We start from the raw sequence: 19,225 nt of genomic DNA, 5'->3' as shown, positions 1-19,225 counted from the left end.
CATTTTTTATATAATTTAAATTCACTCACATTTATAAACAATTGTATTTAGTATATCCATGTCCCAGATGCTAGGAATAAAACAATGAAACGGACAAGTCCTACCCTGTAATCAGGCAATGTGTTTTATTAAATATATTCATTACAAAAATATACTTATAAGAGTTAAATATGTGAATGTATATATTTTAATTCTTAACAAGAAAACTAAAGACAACTGCATTAAGATGCTTTCCTATAATCAGTGGTGAAGTCTGGTGAACCTCTGGCAAAAAGCAAAAACTGTGTTACAAAGACTTTTATATCTGAACATGGAATAGTAAATCACTCTCAGATCATTTTAAGATTCACAGTTCCTGCAAATAGCATCATATCATTAGCCACATAATTTCTGGTGATTTGATAAACAAATATAAAGGAATTCAACAACTATCTTAAAAATGAGGTTAAATGATCATTTGAAGCTGCATATGAGCTCACCTTCAGCCACATTTCTTATCTATTTACTTTGACTGACCTTTTTTGTGGGTAAGGGGGCTAGGTAAAGTTGAAATGAAAGGTTTGAGACAGAGTACATATTCAGCTATACTATCTGTTTATTCTGCCTGACCTTTTTTTATGGGGAAGGGGAAGAAAGAGAATTATCTGCTCCTGAAAATCTCTATGATAATAAACATAAGGATCTTAAAAAAGTCCATCAACTATACCAAAGTTAAGACACTTACTGTATAAAGGCAAATCCCATGAGAGTAAATGTGACAAAGATAAAAGGTATTTCTGTATTTGCCGCTTTGTTAAGAGTCTATGTGTACTACAATCCAATGTGTACTAAGACCACTTTCCTGTTAATGCAATATAATAAAGCTATTTATCTTATACTAAAGGCTTGGTACACAAAATTCATGCATTAAGAGTTCACTGGTTCATTCCTGGTCAGACACATGCCTGGGTTGCGGGCTCAATTCCCAGTAGGGTACGTGCAGAATTCAGCTGATTAATATTTCTTTCTCATCAATACGTCTATCTCCCTCTCTCTTGGAAAACTATGAATAAAAACATACATTTTTTTATGCTTATGAGTAAGGAAAATAATGATTCAGGGTGATACCTGAATTCTCACTGCTAATGTAAGACGAATTTTTGAGCCAGTAAAGGTTGCCCCTAAGGTGACCCGCCTACTTTTCAGGATGCCTGGGAGTTTCAATCTGCCTGAACAAAACAAAACAAAACAAAACAAACAAACAAACAAACAACAACAACAACAAAAAAAATATATATATATATATATATATATATATTTTTTTTTTTTTTTTTTTAAGTGAAAGAATAAAACTAAAGTAATCTTTATGGGGACCACTGTTCCTTAGGACAGTCCTGTATTACACAGAACATTTCAATAGCTGATACAAGGCCAGCTGTGGTCAGAAGTTACAATTCTGTTAAGGAAAATTTAAGGTGGTGTTCCTAAATAATAACTCAAAGAAGATTAAAAAAATTATAAGGACACATGAAATCCCACACATCAGTAATCTATTTGAAATTCTGGTTATATCTTTCCAAACATTTTTCAATAAATGTTTATACATCTGTGTATCTTTATACATGTGTACAAGTGTGTATTTTCTTATCCTATATAATAAAAGCCTAATGTGCTAAGTATGCAGTCAACCAATCAAAGTATAATATGCTAATGATATGCTAAGGCCACTCAACTACTCGCTATGACATGCATTGACCACCAGGGGGCAGATACTAGACAAATCGACCAGTCACTATTACGTGCACTGACCACCAGGAGCAGACACTCCAAATGGTAGGTTAGCTTGCTGCTAAGATCTGACTGATCTGGACTGAGAGAGATGGTCTGGAAACACCCTGGAGCCCTCCTGTGATCTCTCCCCAGCTGGCCAATCTCCTGAGTCCCTCCCCAGCCCCGATTGTGTACCAGTGGGATTCCTCAGCCTGGCCTGTGCCCTCCCAAAATCCAGGACCCCTCAGGGGATGTCCGAGAGCCAGTTTCAGCCTGATCCCACAGGCCAGGCCAAGGGACCCACTGGTGCACGAATTTGTGCACTGGACCTCTAGTGTGTGTGTGAGTGTGTGTGTGTGTGTGAGTGTGTGTGTGTGTGTGAGTGTGTGTGTGTGTAAAATACATATATATTATAATTTCAAAAAATTTTAAATACATTTTATTGATATTTTTACAGAGAGGAAGGGAGAGGGATAGAGTTAGAAACATTGATGAAAGAGAAACATCAATCAGCTGTTCCCTGCACACCCCCACTGGGGATGTGCCCACAACCAAGGTACATGCCCTTGACCGGAATCGAACCTGGTACCCTTTAGTCCACAGGTTAACTCTCTAATCACTGAGCCAAACCAGTTAGGGCTAATTTCAAAATGTTTTTAAATTCATATTAAGATAAAAATTATGGCACATAAACTTTTATGGACCCATCATTGTCATGAGTCATTTATGTGGAATACTTCAATTCTGAAATGATTATAGAGATTAAAGGCAATATTTTGTTATTATTAACTTAGTCTCTATGGAGAACATTCTTACACAATAGGGGAAAAATAGAAATACACAAAGTCCCTAGAATTAAAGAAGTTTCCAAGTATCAAGTAATATAAAAAGACTTAGACATAGAAGATCTAAGTTCAACTCTAGCTGTATTCCTTGCCAGCTATGTGACATCAGCCGGCCCTTCCACCTCACTGAGTCAACTATCTTCTATATAAAGCAAGCACCCCGCTGAAACCAGTTTGACTCAGTGGTAGAGTGTCGGTCTGCAGACTGAAGGGTCCCAGGTTCGGTTCCGGTCAGGGGCATGTACATTGGTTGCGGGCACATCCCCATTGGGGGGGTGTGCAAGAGGCAGCTGGTCGATGTTTCTCTCTCATCAACATTTCTAGCTCTCTATCTCTCTTCCTTCCTCTCTGTAAAAAATCAATAAAATATATAAAAAAAAAAAAAAAAGCAAGTGTGTGGATTAAAATAAATATTTTATGTAAAAATACTTTGTAAACTAGACACGGCTAATCAAAAATAAGAATTTAAATAACAGATATAATGTAGAATTTTAAGCATAATAAAGACTTGTATTCTCTTAGACCTATCCCATTCAATGTTCCTACTGCCTGAAATCCAATTCAATAGGGGTCCTATTGGAGGAAGGGGAGTCAATGTTATGGCCATTGTAGGATTTTATGCCTGATATCTGCCCTTAATGCCAGCAGTGTCTCCCACCATGGCACAAATTTATTTCTCTAAATTCATCTCCTTTTGGTTTAGTCACTCTTAGAGACTGAATTGTCAGTAAGTTAATGACTTTTGAATCCACATTTACAGTCCTTTTCTCCAACCAATGATCTAGCTCCAAAGTTTCAATCTGGAAACACTTGGGGTGGATGGAAAACAACTGTTAATTTTTCTCCTTTTCTGCCACATTGCCATTATTTAACTCCAATGCTAAAAATTCTATAATAACTCTTTAGTATTTTATATATACTATTTTAAAAAAACAAAACCTGGTTATGGTATTGTTTTAATTGAGAGCTGGAAGCCTCAATGTGATGTTTCCTGGTTTGTCTCTCTGGCTTTTATTAGATCAGTCAAAAAAAAATGTTAAAGCACATAATTTCTCTCAAGGCATTGTAATTTATTCTAGTAAAAGTACAATCAACACAAACAAAGTTATATAGCTTCTCCCATATAAAATACTGACTCTGAAGGAGAGAGGAATTCTGGGTAGTTGAGACAATGAGGTTATGTAAGTCGAAAATTCTTAGTGTATCCTCACAAAAACCAATACAGGAAAACAAAAAGAACAATTAAAACTACACAAAACTCAGATCTTTAACACATCCAAACTTCTAATTACATGTAAAAAGAAACAGACAAACCAAATACCAATGAGCTATCTCCCATGTTCCAGCTGCAAGCCTCTGAGGACAGTGAGGGCAGTTTAGAGAAAACAAAACTGAACAGAGAAGACAGAAGAGTATAAGAGTAATTTCATCTTTGTCCCTGCTTCCTGATACAGGGCTCCTAAAACTTTTGGAATTTTCTGAATGACAGAAGAGTATTTTGTTATTCATAAGGAGCCTCCTTTGAGCAAACTAGAGTTTTTGCTAATGAGGTGATTTAGGATGGAGCCCCTATATAACCTCTGGAAGGGGCTGGTCATCAGAAAGACTAAGTGATTAGAGGGCTAGAACTTTCAACCTCACCCACTAACCTCCAGGGAAGGACACGGAAATTAAGTTCTGTAAAAACTCTTGGACAATAAGATCTAGTGAGCTTCAAGACTGGTAAACACCACCACAGCTGGGAGAGTAATTCACCCCAGTTTCTGCACTTGGGACCTTCACGAACTCTCCCTATGTACATCTTCATCTGTCTATCTCTATCCTTTATAACATTAAAAAAAAAAAAAAAAAAAAAAAAGCCTGGTAAAAGTAAAAGCCATTCTAAAAAATGATCAAATCTGAGGAGGGCTCATGGGAACCCCCAATTTACAGTTGGTAGGTCAGAAGTACATGTGACAACTTGAACTTTTGATTGACATCGGAAATGGTGCAGTCTTGTGGAACTGAGCCCTTCATCTGTAGGGTCTGATGTTATCTCAAAACTGAGGTAAATTTATAGGATACCCAGTTGGTGTCTGCTAAGAACTGAAGAATTGCTTGGTGGGGGAAAACCCCACACACATTTGGTCTCAAGACTACTGAGAGTAGAGGAGAAAAATAGTTTTTCCTTTATAATCAGGAATTGCAAAAACAAAGAAGTGGGCAAAAACAGAAAGAAGTGAAATAGAGCTAAATAAACACAAGAAAGAAATAGAGGGAGAAAGGAAAAATGATATCAGAAATGAAGACAAAATTACATAGTGCCCAAAGAATACATTTACATAACATAACGGCTCTGCAAACAGAAAAAAAACAACCAAGAGAATGAAAATGAAATTTTTTTTAAATTAAAAAGTAAAAAACATCAGAGAGAAAGCATTTGATATAGAAGATAGCAAAAAGAAATTCAATTTATGTTGAGAGCCCCTGCAAATGGTAAAACATTGTTCCGGAACTAATATTTTAAATTATAATAAAATAAAAAAAAACTTTTGGAAATAAAATAAGACCTAAGCTACATTATTTAAAGAACCCACTGAACTCTTTAACCTGTAGCATGCAAATGAAACAAAAAAAAAGATCAAATAACTCACAAGGACAAGACCATTAACTGCCATCAAAATTCTCAAAAACAACATAAAACAAGGCCAAAATGAGGGAGCATTTTCAAAAAGCTGCAGGAAAGAAATGTAAATTTAGTTTATATTCAGTTAAGCCATCCTTTAAGTACCAGGACATAGAGAAACAGTTTTAAACTTACAAGGGCTCCTAATCATCAGCCCTTCTTGAGGAATCTACTACAAGGAAAAGTCACCAAACCAAGAGATGATGGGGAAATTTCAGAAAAAAATTGGTGATGAATATGTAATATATTTAGTTATATATCTAAAAGCAAAACTAAGGTGGAAATAAGAGTAGAAGAATAATGTATAATATGACGGTGCTATATGTCATATATTGCATGTTCTGACAAAGTATAAATAAAACAACTCAATTTGATGGAGAAGGGAAAGCAGAAAATAAGGGAAATAGAGTAACTGCCTTGGTTTATATGCAATCAATAGAAGTTTTGTTTTGTTTTTTTTGTTGTTTTTTTTCAATCAATAGAAGTTAAAGTAAGTACCATTAAAAACTCACAAACCAGTGGCAAATTTTCAAATGTGCGCAGCTCACATTTTTTATATTAGTAAGATAAATACATTATCTACCTAAAAATCGCAAAGATGCAAATGCTACTTGGTATTTCACAATGAAACTTATCTAAAACTACTGTACCTTACAGTAAAGTCATAGGAGCAAGAGGCCAGCACAGAAGAATGAAATGGTGAAAACTATAAAAGAAAACATTTTTTTGAAGTTAGCTATAATTATAACATGCTTAATAAATTAAAATCTAGTCAGGGCTATCACTAAAAAATTATGCTTTTCTAAACCTTATATGCTTTAATTCAAGGCAAAAATATTGTAGCCTTTTATGTACGTTATCATCTACAGAAAAAACACTTAAATTTAAAATAGTATCTTTTACATAAGTAATAACATACTTTCATAAGCTGCCCTTTGCAATAACATTTCTTTATTGTCTTTCTCATCAGTACTTTAATAGTTACATACACATATTAACCAGATTTGCCAACTTTCTAATTTGCAAAATACTTTCACTACATTACCCTATTTCATTCTCAGGAGCACTGTGAACAAAAATTCAAAATATCTTCAACTATTAAAACCTGTGTGCCAGGGCACTGTGTCTCATATGTTAAGTTACAGCCATTAAAATTTAAAATACTAATTTAATTGAAATTTTATATTTTTGAAACAGGAATAGAATACTTATTCTTACTGAAAAGATCAATAACCCCAGCTGGTGTGGCTCATCAGTTGAGCACTGACCTATGAACCAGAAAGTCATGGTTCGATTCCAGGTCAGGGCATACGCCTGGGTTGTGGGATCAATCCCCAGTAGGGTGCATGCAAGAGGCAGCCAATCAATGATTCTCTCTCATCTTTGATGTTTCTAGCTCTCTCTCCCTCTCCCTTCCTGTCTGAAACTAGTAAAAAAAAAAAAAAAAATTTTTTTTTAAAGAAAAGATCGATAAAGTACATTTTACCTTCTGTGTAAAAAACAAAGAATGAAATTCTTTAAATTTCTGTTTCTTAATCTGCCTGGAGTTAAATAGAAGCTGGAAAACTAAATTATGGCTGTTATAAACAGGCAAGTTTCTTAGGAGCAGCAGAAAAAATTTATTTCATCCTCTGCTGTTTACAGAGTGGAAAATTTTTTATACCTCAAATGTTTGTGAACATTCATATATACTATCATGTTAGAGAAAAGAAAAAAAGTAACCATTTTGCTATATGAGTTTCAACAAAATAAAGAGACCATCTCACTGAATAAGAAATTATGAAGCATATAATACTAAAAGTAATTATTATAGTTTAAAAATATTAAAAGAAATAGTATATCTGGGGAGGGAGGGCATGTATGGGAGTGGGGGGGCAATAGTAAGATATGTACACATATAATACCTTAATAAAAAAAAGAAAAAGAAAAAGAAATAAATAAATAGCAGATTGTGGATGACAGAAAAACAAAAATTATTTAACTCTAAGTATGAATTTACTACATTGTCCCAATTCATTCAATAATTATTCAAATATTTTACCTAATATTAGCTTTCAATGTTCACTATAACTAGTTGGATAACAAAAACATTCATAAAAAAGAATTAATATCTCCCACTTATAAGCACCTTTTATATTTCATTGATTGTATTTTATTCTATGTATAAAAAGAAAAGATAAAAACTTACTTTCACTCTCCTGATAGCATAGGTGTGACCAAGCAGTTCAAACACTGGTTGTCGAACATTCCTCAAGTCCCAGCCCCTCAAACTACAGTCAACTGCCCCCGTCACCAGCAAATTCTGACAGCAATGCAGAGAAAAATAAACTATGACAACTCTTCAATTAAGTAGTGTCCAGGTTCTTCTATTAGAAACAATAGTATCTATTTTCGGATTATTATTTAATCAGAACCCAGGAGTCATTCTTGAGAAGTTATATGACAATTTATAGAAAGGAATCAAAATATACATCAGAAAAGCAAAAATTAGTCTGACTTGAGAGAAAAAGAACTCCATATGCTTTTAATATGTATGGAACACTACTCACTACAGAAAAAGGCATGGTCCCAAATAGTACTGTAGATTTTCCAATCCACCTTTAGTAATATTAATAAGTATGTAATGGATTAAAAATTATATCTGACAATGAGCCAACCTTTCTCTTCAGCATGCCCTGGGGGTTTTCTGGGCATTAAAAGGCAAAGGTTCTGTTAATTTAGGAATATTTGAAAGCAAAAGTATAAATTAAATCTTTATATATTTTTCTAAATCTAAATCAATCATTGTTCCCAACTCCCACAGGACATGGCTTAATATGATATCTAACTGTATCAGAAAATCTATGCAAATAATGATAAGCCTCCTTATCTAGTGGGTTTTGCAACTTCTGCTTTTTATAAACTCAAGTGGATCCAGAGTTCCTGGCTGAATAAGCCAAGTGCACACTCAGTCCTATCCCACATCAACCAGACCAATAATTCATTGTCTCAGTGTGTTGGGCTTCAGTATAAGATCATTTAAAAATAAGTTCCAATGTTTAAAAAGAAAATTAAAAGCACTCTCAAATGTCAATGGGCATCTTTTTTAGAATTTCCAAATATATAGTTCACAACTTCATTTTCCTATATGAAAAATTCATTATGATGAGAATAAACTGTAGTTATCAGCACTGAAATTTTTATTTTGATCAAGTATTACTATTGTATAAGTACTGTATTTTCTTTTAATCTATTTTATTTCTTTTTATGTAAAAAAATTCTGCCAATATAATGTTCTCTTAATTTTTATTCATTAATTTAACACAGGGGATAATAAGGCATATGTTTTACTTCTTTGTCACAGTAACAGACCACTTCAGGTATATAAATGTATATATGTCAGCACATATTTGATCCATTACTATTTCTAATTCACATGTTTCTGTGGTTAACTGAAGCGTTACAAAAAGTAAAAATGGACACTGCTATCTTAAGAAGCATGAAGCTTGGTTAAGCTTATAAGGGAAGATAAAACAGAAAATATTAAAAACTGGTGGAATGTTAAATTAAAAATCAACCTACAAATAGTTCAGCAGCCTGAGTAGCAAATGAACAAGGATGGAAAGCAAAAGTTGACACAAATTGGCAGGGTTAAGAGAAAAAAAAAAAAAAAAATCACATAAATTGTGAAGCAGTTTCCAAAACAAACAAGTAAGACTGCACTGTTGAACTTTGAAAATTTCTGTTTCTTATTCTGCCTGTTTTATGTGCACTTAAACCCAATTAATGCTAATGCAGGTCACTCGCAATCATCAATTAGAAGTGAAAGGGACTAAATTTAACTTAATGGTCCACAAACACTATCAAATCCACATAAACAAAGACAAAATAAAATCTAGAACATTTCACCATTGGGAAGGGCTGGACAAATCAGGACAGAGCCAGATAGCTTACCTCATTGTATTTACACCAGTCGCAACTCAAAACTTCTGCCTGATGTGCTGGAACCACAATTCTGACTCCTGCTGCCTTCACATCCCAAATCCTCAGAGTCTGGTCACCTGGTGAAAGAGGAAGACTTGATAACTGTGCATCACACCACCTGCATGCTCAATGACATGTATTCATGATGGTAAGTCATGGGAAACACACTGCTTTCTGAGAGGATACTGCCATCTGCTTATCACATAAATACACATATTGTTTAACTATAATAATGCATTATAAAATCTACTAAAACTGATAAACTACAACAAATAACACACCGTGACAATGTTTTTTAGATGTTCAAATTGGAAAAACCTGAGTCTCACACTGAGAAAAGCACAATGCTGACCAAACACACGTGTGTTTTTCTCTTTAGGAAAAGAGCCCAAAAATTCTTGCTTCTATTAAATAAAGTTAGCGCCCTGTACCAGCACATGCTACAAGAAATAAAACAGTAACAATTTTATTACTGAACATAGAATTTAGTGTAATAAAAGTTTCTGCAAAGCACCAATCATGACCGCTAGCACAGAGTAGATATTTTAATAAATGGCATATAAAAGTGTTAAATCTTTTTTTTAAATACATTTGATTGATTTTTTTTTTTTTTTTTACAGAGAAGAAGGGAGAGGGATAGAGAGTTAGAAACATCGATGAGAGAGAAACATCAATCAGCTGCCTTCTGCACAGCCCCAAATGGGGATGTGCCTGCAACCAAGATACATGCCCTTGAACGAAGTCGAACCTGGGACCCTTCAATCCGCAGGCCGACACTCTATCCACGGAGCCAGACTGGTTAGCCAGAATGAGTGTAAAGGTTGAGTATGAAACAGTGAAATGAACTGAGTAGCAAAAGGATGTATATTGGGCCCAAATAATTTAATTTAATTGAAATACCAGATGCCTATCAGAAATCATATGACTTTTTCTTAGTTAGAGTAGAATGAGGTTTTTCTTAACTACTAGACCCAACATATTCACACATGGCTATCATTTATGTAATTATATGGAGTCTGTAAGAGCAGTAACTTAGTTTTCATGGTTCACACGAAAGTTTACTTCACATTAATCCTCTTTCCACAACGAGCTCAAATATTCTTCCCTTCTAGCTCATATAATTTAGAAATATAAATTCTGTACTAATATGACTACCATGAACTAGACAAAATGCAACGTCCTTAGAGAACTCTGCTATGGAAGATAAATCTAGATCTAAATCTCTAACAAATCCCTCTTTTTGGCCTGTCTTAATTTAGCTAATGATAAATTTATTTTTAGATTTGCATACAATTTTGAAGGTTACTAAATCTTTGAGTAAGTTTTTTAAAGGAACATATTTCATAGCACACAGGTCTAGCGCTTGATTTTCATCAAAACCCCTCATATCTATTTTAAGCCTTCAGTGAGCAGCATTTGGCCCCCCAGAATGTATCCGATACTTCCACCTAATCAGGATTCAACTCCTCCCATTTTCAGGTACTAGTTTATAGTTTGGGCACCACTCTGTCCCATTTCCCATTCCCAACTGCAGCAACTAAGCCAGCAGAAGCCAACTAACACATTACATACCCCTGTCCAACCACAGAGACCTTCAGAGCCAATGAGAGAAAACAAAACTTTCCTAGATGTCTGAGAGCCTCTCATTTTTTCATACAGCACAGAAACCAAAAACGATATGGGGTTAAAACTACTGCCATTTTGCCATCACGTGGTACCTGATACTGAAACCAGCTGAGCAGAAGACAGAACAAAAATGAGGACAAGAACATTCTTCAAACCCTATATCCAGTCATCTATACTAATAAAAGCCTAGGTGGTCTTTGCATGCAACGTCATCACAAGATGGTCACCACAAGAGGGCTGCCACAAGATGGCCATATGCACAGTGGAGGCGGGACCCAGCAGCTGCTTTGTGCAGTGAGGCCTGGGGGTCCCGGAGTCTCCACTGCCTCATGCAGAAGAAGCCAATTGGGCCAGAAGGGGAGGGGGCAATCGGGCCGGCAGGCAAGGGCAGTTGGGGCCATCATGCCAGTAGGGGAGAGCAGTTGGGGACCTTAGGGCCGGCAGGGAAGGGCAGTTGGGGGGAACCAGGCCAGCAGGGGAGGGCAGTTGGGGTTGATCAAGCTAGCAGGGGAGCAGTCAGGGGTACTCAGGCTGGCAGTCAGAAGCAGTTAGAGGCAATCAGGCAGGTGAGTGGTTAGGAGCCAGTGGTCTTGGATTGTGAGAGGGATGTCTGACTGCCAGTGGGATTGGACCTAAACTGGCAGTTGGACATCCCCTTAGGGTTCCCAGATTGGAGAGGCTGCAGGCCAGGCTGAGGGACACCCCCAGTGCACAAATTTCATGCATCGGGCCTCTAGTGTCTATAAAGCCAGTTCTAATTCTGGACTTTAAAACTATGTGAGCAAATAAATTATCTTCTTCCTTAACTAGTTTGGGTCAGAATATTTTTTCAATTTCAACAAAACAAGTCTGGTTGATATGACCACTATTTATATTCATTTCTAATATAACACATGAAAATAATGTCATTAAACAGATGATCTTTTTTTCTACTAAAGCTAATGATCACTGTTGATAAAAGACTGTTTTATACACTATATTTACAACATACAGATATTTTTAAATGTTAAGTTTTATGATTATACTGTTAATATTTTACATACAACTAATCTTTTTTTGTATTCAGTCTCACACTGAATACTCCATATGTAATATCCAGAGTCAATATTATATATACCACGCTACACAAAAGGCCAATGGAACAAGTGGTGTGTGTGACTCAGTTCACATAAAGGGCTAATATACACAATTCTGCTTGACATTTAAATAAATGCAGCTGTGTTAGTTCATAATTTTGTCACTGTCAGATTTTGCATTTGGTCTTGGGCATAAAAAAAGAACAAAGTAAACTGGAGACAATTTGAGAACTTAAATAATAATATAAATTAACAAAATTATATACAATAATAAGATAAAGGAATTTTTTTTTAAATATGTTAGTATTTCAGGGAGTTTTACTTAATAACACTTTTCCAAATATGTAAAATTGCACTCATTATTAATTCTAATTTATTATGAATCATGACAATCAAAGCTCCCAGCGGACATGTCTTCATTGTTTTACCCTTGAAGCATGTTTTAGTTAGTTCATTGAAAGTGGATCTATTCTATAGCATTAATTCTATTCAGGGTTTGAAATGTCTCCTTTGAAACTGTAGGATATGAAACTAAGGGGCATGTCTTCTCTAAGAAAATATGCTAATATAAATTTGATTCACATCTTCATTAAAATTTTAATTTAATTGTACTAATGCTCTCTGTATTAGAGCTTTTCACTAATAGTAAAATTATAAAAATTACAATATGTATAACCATTACACTGAACTGTGGTCATCTTACAGATGTTATTAATTATAAACATGAAACTCATTAGCATTTACAATAAATTAAAGCACAAACGATGATTACCTCAGGTTATATAGTTAGGCTAAAGAGTTAATCCAAATTAAATGTATCAGTATTGCTATCATTTATTTAATACATAAATGGCCTTATGACTAGCTGCACAACAGAAAGATAAAAGATGAAAGAATGAATTTAAGCTTGGAAAAAGAAATGTGACAAGAAAAAATATATTGTTCTTCCCATCCCAAAAGCCTTGATGTACTTCTTTCTCTATTTTAAAATTATTTTAATACATTTAAATATATAATATAAATGTATATATAATTCACAATATATAATTGATGGATATTCTTTTCCATAAGTTTATCAAAACTATGGTCCAAAAACTCTTTCTGAATGGTGGTATGATTTATTCAATTCAGTTATACTATATTAAGATTACTAAGAAATCTGTACAATCAAAAACTGTTTTCTAAAAACAATGCTTTCAATGGGGATAAAGAATTTGGTATCTGGAACAGGAGAATTCCTGACTCATAGTCACAAAGTTATTGTCCTATGCAATTTCAACAACAACAAAGGTTTTTATAGCTATAAACATATAAAACCTAACATCACTAAGCAAATTCAGCCTTTAAAAGTATCTGACTTTTTCCTAAAGAATATTCCCCATAAATATTTTAAATCTTTTTGTACCATATATTCTGGAGTGAGCCAAAGAATTTTTATGGCGAAACACAAGAAAATGTTAATAATGGTTAAATAAAGGGGAGGGGGAGGAAAGGCTTTTATTTTTTATTTGGCATGTTTCTGTGTTGTTTGAATTTCTGCACTGTAGGTACATGGTTCGAATAGGAATTATCTAGAATACCACTTTTTTTAAAGTAATAAAAGTAAAAAATACAAACTGATTATCTTACTTAGTCAATCACCACAATATTTATGATTAATTAGCACATGTTACATATCCTCATAACTGTTACTCCAACTTAGCAACCTTTGTTCTGATAAACAAACCAAAGATAAAACCTTTTCAGCAAAGCAGCTCAGGGGCTAGTAAAAACAGCTAGACTGGTTCCTAATTTTGAAAGATTTATTAGCAGTTGTAATCTGCCTAAGATAAATTACATTTGTTCCTTAATAGTGTGTTCTATCTAATTCACACTATTAAAAGTCTTGGTGTAGCAGATACTACAATATCACTAAAAACTGGTATTCCATATTCTTAACCACATGATCTCTAACTCCAAATGCCTTTCAATGGACTGCTTCCTCTCTGTGGAGAACAGTTCTCTCTCTAACCCAGGCAGAAGGGGTTGCTCTTCCGTTTCAGCTTCTTGCCCTGTCACCCTCTGGAGGACCCTGACACTGAACTTGTTCATGTAAAATCAGGAGAGCACAAGAGAGAGGCTAGACTGGTGGGAAGAAAAGGTAAATGATGAAAGTACAAGAGCGGAGAGGGCAGGGTTGAAGGGGTGTGAGAAGAATGAGGCAAGTGGCCCAGGGAAAGGAGCTCCAGAGCAGCTAGAAATGAGTGAAAAGCCAGACAGCTACTTAAACCGCCATTAGATTAGGCAGGTGGACTGCGCTGCTGTCAACAGCACTGCAGAGAACCTAGGCAGTATGTCTCTACAACTTAAAAGTTTGGCTGTTCAGATTTTACATTATTTATGAATTGGCCCACAAAACACGTTTGTAAATCTCTATGCAAACAGTTCAAAATGTAATTATTAAAGTTAACAAAATAAATTTTCTCTATAAAAAATAGAGACATAAATATAAGTATCTACTTCACCTTAAAATTGCTAACATCAATCAAAAGCAAAGCAACGGTCAGAAAAAAGATCATACCAAAACCTATCTTTGCTATGGCTTAGGAGCAATGAATTACAGAGAATACTCCTAAAAGGAGGGTAAACATCAAAGAGAGACTAACGCCAAAGCCTTCACTTGCTCTTTGTCCCACACTCTTACCTCATCAAAAAGAAACACATAAGTCAAATGGTTAGAATCGTCAAAAAGTAATCCAGGTTGGTAAAGAATGTCTAGAGGTTGGTAAAGAATGAAAAAGTCTAAAAAGCACAAAAAATTGTGGGTTGTTTTGTTTGTTTGTTTGTTTGTTTGTTTTAAGTGTTATTTCCTTGGAATCTAAGGTACACAGCGCCACCTATTGGGGAAAACAAGACCACCATTCACTACAAGTAAGACTTTTGGTAAATATGGATTATTTACCTGAGGCTGAAGCAAAGCAACCAGGCATGTGGGGAGACCAGATTGTGCTATAAATGACACTTTCATGGCCTCTAAAGGTGCATAAAGACTTGCCAACATTTGGATCCCACTACAAATAAATGAACAGATCAATTACTTAACAGGTAAATTCAAATGTATGCTTTCACATATAATATATATAAACACACACACACACACACACACACACACACACACACACACTATATATATGTGTCTCAAGGACTTTTTAAAAATCTATTTTTAGCCGAGACCGGTTTGGCTCAATGGATAGAGCGTCGGCTTGGGGACTGAAGGGTCCCGGGTTCGATTCCGGTCAAGGGCATGTACCTTGGTTGCGGGCATATACCCAGTAGGGGGTGTGCAAGAGGCAGCTGATCAATGACACTCTCTCATCGATGTTTCTAACTCTCTATCTCTCTCCCTTCCTCTCCGTACAAAATCAATAAAATATATATATATTTTTAAATCTATTTTTACATAAAGCAAGATGGCATTTATGGGGCCAAAATAATCAATGTTAAGCTGATTATTAGTTTACAGCCAAAAGATTAAAAAATATTAAATTTTAATAAATGCTTTCATACATTTAAAAAAATAAAATAAGCTGCCTAATTTAAAAGCTACGTAAAAATATTCTAGAATAGAAAAAAAGCATTGGAAGCTTTAGGGAAAGGAATATTTGTTTTTAAATACAGTAATATCAACATACCAGTTTGATGGTTTGATCCCATGAACCAGATACCACAAGGTGTTCGCCTCTGGTTTGGCTCCAATCAACACTATATACCTATAAAACATTTAAAAGTGTTATTTAGAAAGCAAAAGGGCATCAAGTTCAATATTATATTTTATCTCTATAACAGTGATAGCCAGCTAGAACAACTAATTTACTTTGTTGAAACATCAAGTCTACAAATCTTACCACAGTGTCTGAGAAATAGAAAGTTACCTTGTCCACTCCTCCAGATTTATTCCTTACAGATTCTACTTTAATAAAATTCTACAGAATATTCCCAAATCTCCTTCACTAAAACAAATTATACGTATTTTTAAACCTACCACAGGTCACTGTTTGCAGCACCCTGAGGAAATGTCAAAGTAGATCAGAAAGCCATCTAAGAAAGCTTGCTGGGTCAATGTTTACCATAAAAAATTAAAATTCAATTACTATCACTAGCTGGCCTTTCTCAGAAAAAGCTTATAGGAACCAGGTGATCCTTCCAGATCTCTTGGTAAACAGGTTTAGTTATCCAGTGCGGCTATTCTAACCTATGCTTCACTGCTCTCAGTGAACCATTTCAAATAAACTATTTGGAAAAAATTTCAATGTCATTTTATACAACAGATTATATATAGATCACTACTATAAGCTAAGTTCAACAGAGTACTTGCATAATTATACTTTATGAAAGTAGTCCCAACATGGACCTGAGTATGTCATTAAATGTGATCAGCAGGTTGTTTTAAATCTAAAAAAGCCACCATATTTATGTAAGAAGTATGAGTATTTGGAGTTAGTAGTGGTTTAAGTATGGGTTACCTGTTCTCAGCTGCCTAGTGCTAAGCTGAGTATCTTGGAGCCTGAGTAAAACCAAAAAATTAGTAATTCTGATCCTATCTTTATTTTCCAGTAGAACTGATATTTTGTTAATTGTAGATTTTTGTGTTAATTTTTGTTTTTGTTTTTTAATTACTACACTAAGACATTATTTATTTTGACTACTAAGTTTTTTGGGGGCTACTTTAAATTATATACTCAAGGTGAGGGCCTTATCCAGTTTGCCCTAGTCCTGGCCCTGCTGCTACCCATATCCATGCAAAAGAGAAAAGAGCAATTGTAACACTACAGAAACCACAATCCAGTAGCAGAGAGCAGCTCATAGAGCAGGGGTCTTCAAACTGCGGCCCGCGGGCCACATGCGGCCCGCAGAGGAGTCTGATCCGGCCCGCCAGGTTTTTTGGGCAGTGAGCGCAGCCGAGGTGTTACAGTAGGAATTAGTAGTTCATATAGTCCGGCCCTCCAGCTCTCTGAGGGACCGTGATCTGGCCCCCACTTTAAAAAGTTTGAGGACGCCTGTAAAGTATACAGAAGGGGCAGCAGAAACCAAAGACTGCTACATCCATTTGTTAATTATGGGTGGAAAGGCAGGTTTGGAAGCAATCCCTGAAGATTTTGAGAGCTGAAGAGCTTTATTTTATCTTCTAGTCCAGGGCTCAACAAATATCTTCTGTTAAGGACCAAATAAATATTATAGGTTTTCTAGACCATTTGCTCTCTGTCAAAACTACTAAACTCAGTCTTGTAGAGCACAAAAGTAGCCACAGATGATATTTAAGGAACGGGCATGGCTGTATTTCAATAAAACTTTATTTCAAATCAGACAGTGGGGTGGGTTTAGCCTTGGCCCAAGTATAGTAGTTTGGCAACCTCTGCTCTGGCTGATGTGAACAGTGAAAAATAACTATAAAAGCAAATCTTTATTGAGCACCTACTGCATGCAGGATGTTTCCATAAACACGTTGTGTATTTTATCTCATTTAATCTTCACGTCTATTAAGTAGAAAATATGTCAAAGTTTAATTCCCAAAGCTAGAGCTGAAATCTGAACCTGGGTGGCCTAATTATAGGGCCCACAGTTAACCACTTTGCTAGGCCATCTCTACAGCATGCTGCTCCAGGGCACTGGTGAACGGGAACTTCTTGGTGACAATGAGCTGTGATATTAAGGAAATAAAACACTACCCCATTGGTATCACCCTTCACTATAGCTATCTTTGGGCTCAGACTTATTCTATTTTGTTTTCATGAACTAAACATATCCAGAACTTAAAGTCCCTGTTCACCTGGTTAACTCCTGCTCAAATGTCAACTCTTGGCCCGATGATGTCCTTCATGACATACGCTTCCCCTGATGACCCCTCAATGATTTAAATGCTTCCTTCTGTGCGTTCCAACAGCACCTACTTCTGATTCAGCATTTACCATATTTTACTAATATTCATGTTAAATAACTTCTAGATTTTGAAAGACCCCTCTAAGTAAAATCTTAAGAGGTACATCTTATACATCTATGCTCATTGCAATATAACTCAATAAATGTGAATTAAAATAATTAAACCAACCAAATTTATGTTCACAATCTGTAACTTTGCTTTAAGTAGGTATAAAGAGTTACTGCTTTCATTTTAAAAGATAACTGAATACAACTAAAAACTAACATCATGAGCTCACACTCCACTGCCTCTATCCATTTCCAGCCTGACGCAGGACTTGAAACCCTATGACCCCTCACCTTTTAAAACGGCAAGAGACCCCATAGGCTCAGAGAGAGCCCAGCCCTGATGAGGTAAAAAGCTGGAGGCAAGAAAACTATGCAGATGGCAGTGTCCTGCCAGCTGACTTATCTGTCACACAACATGGCAAGCATAGGGGCTCTAGGACAAAACTAAGGATAGGCACACATGATGAAGTTAAAAATGGATTAATAAGAAGGAAATAAAGGTGACTCAATCAATAACCAGTTTATTTGCTTTACTGTGTTTAAAGTATTAGGACATGGGGTAGTAACTAACAGTACAAGTCAGGATACTGTGTTTTAAAAAAAGAACTATAGACCTAAGTATACAAGTGGTGCTGGGGTGGAAACTTCAGCTTGATGCCAGCAGAGAAGGATTCAAGCAGGGCATTGAGGGCTGGCTACAATGTTAACAGCAGGAAGCAGAGGTGCAAACACTGACCAGAAACTCCTCCAAAGCTATATGTGGGCATAGAAAGCACCAAGATATTAGGACTAGTGACCACCGCATAACGCCAAGGTTTTGTGCCTGGGGACTGTGAGTGATGCTGGCTTGAACAAACTGGAAGACTGGAGGAAGGAAGATAAGGTGTAATTTTAGACATACTGAGTTTGAGGTGACAGCAAGATACTCAAATGGAAATGTCTAGTAAGAACAGGAGTTTTGCATTAACTTCAAGCACTGGAAAACGTTTATAGCCATAGGATGTTTGGGATAAAGTCCATTATCCCAACCTTTAGTCACTCACTAACCTATTCAATAAGTATTTATTAAGCACCTACTACAATGAGTGGCCAGATTATTATGATCTCTGAACGCATACTAATCTGGCCACTCAGTGTACTTTCTCTTGAGTACCTCATTTATTTGATATCAAAGATACTATAAATCTTGCACCTGATCAGTTTTCCCCTTTGCACTGGCTGATAGAAGGCTCAGGGCAAATAGGTGGTTGATCTCCAGCAAAAGTGTAGAATACTTTTGGTGCCCATTTGAGATACAAATACACTGAGTGGCCAGATTATTATGCAGCCATGGTTAC

At 35.6% G+C, this 19,225-nt stretch overlaps 1 protein-coding gene and 1 non-coding gene across 3 annotated transcripts in view; one reads left to right on the top strand and one right to left on the bottom strand.

Annotated features, from left to right (window-relative positions):
- The window catches only part of PEX7 (peroxisomal biogenesis factor 7), a 55,243-nt gene that overhangs the window by 25,341 nt on the left and 10,677 nt on the right, over positions 1-19,225 (bottom strand). For both annotated transcript variants that reach the window (XM_045572735.1, XM_036414306.2), the window contains exons 4-8: positions 15,596-15,673; positions 14,866-14,974; positions 9,193-9,299; positions 7,448-7,561; positions 5,910-5,965 (exon numbers count right to left, since the gene is read on the bottom strand). In XM_045572735.1, the coding sequence (XP_045428691.1) occupies positions 5,910-5,965; positions 7,448-7,561; positions 9,193-9,299; positions 14,866-14,974; positions 15,596-15,673 (464 nt within the window). The remainder of the gene's footprint in view (positions 1-5,909; positions 5,966-7,447; positions 7,562-9,192; positions 9,300-14,865; positions 14,975-15,595; positions 15,674-19,225) is intronic.
- LOC118706270 lies at positions 1,062-1,211 on the top strand. Its single transcript, XR_004983976.1, has one exon. It is a non-coding gene; the product is annotated as a U12 minor spliceosomal RNA (small nuclear RNA).

This window comes from Pipistrellus kuhlii, unplaced genomic scaffold (assembly GCF_014108245.1).
Source record: "Pipistrellus kuhlii isolate mPipKuh1 unplaced genomic scaffold, mPipKuh1.p scaffold_m20_p_5, whole genome shotgun sequence".
NCBI lineage: Eukaryota > Metazoa > Chordata > Mammalia > Chiroptera > Vespertilionidae > Pipistrellus > Pipistrellus kuhlii.
The sequence above is the reverse complement of the archived record's forward strand: the minus strand, read 5'-3'. Positions and strand labels throughout refer to the sequence as shown.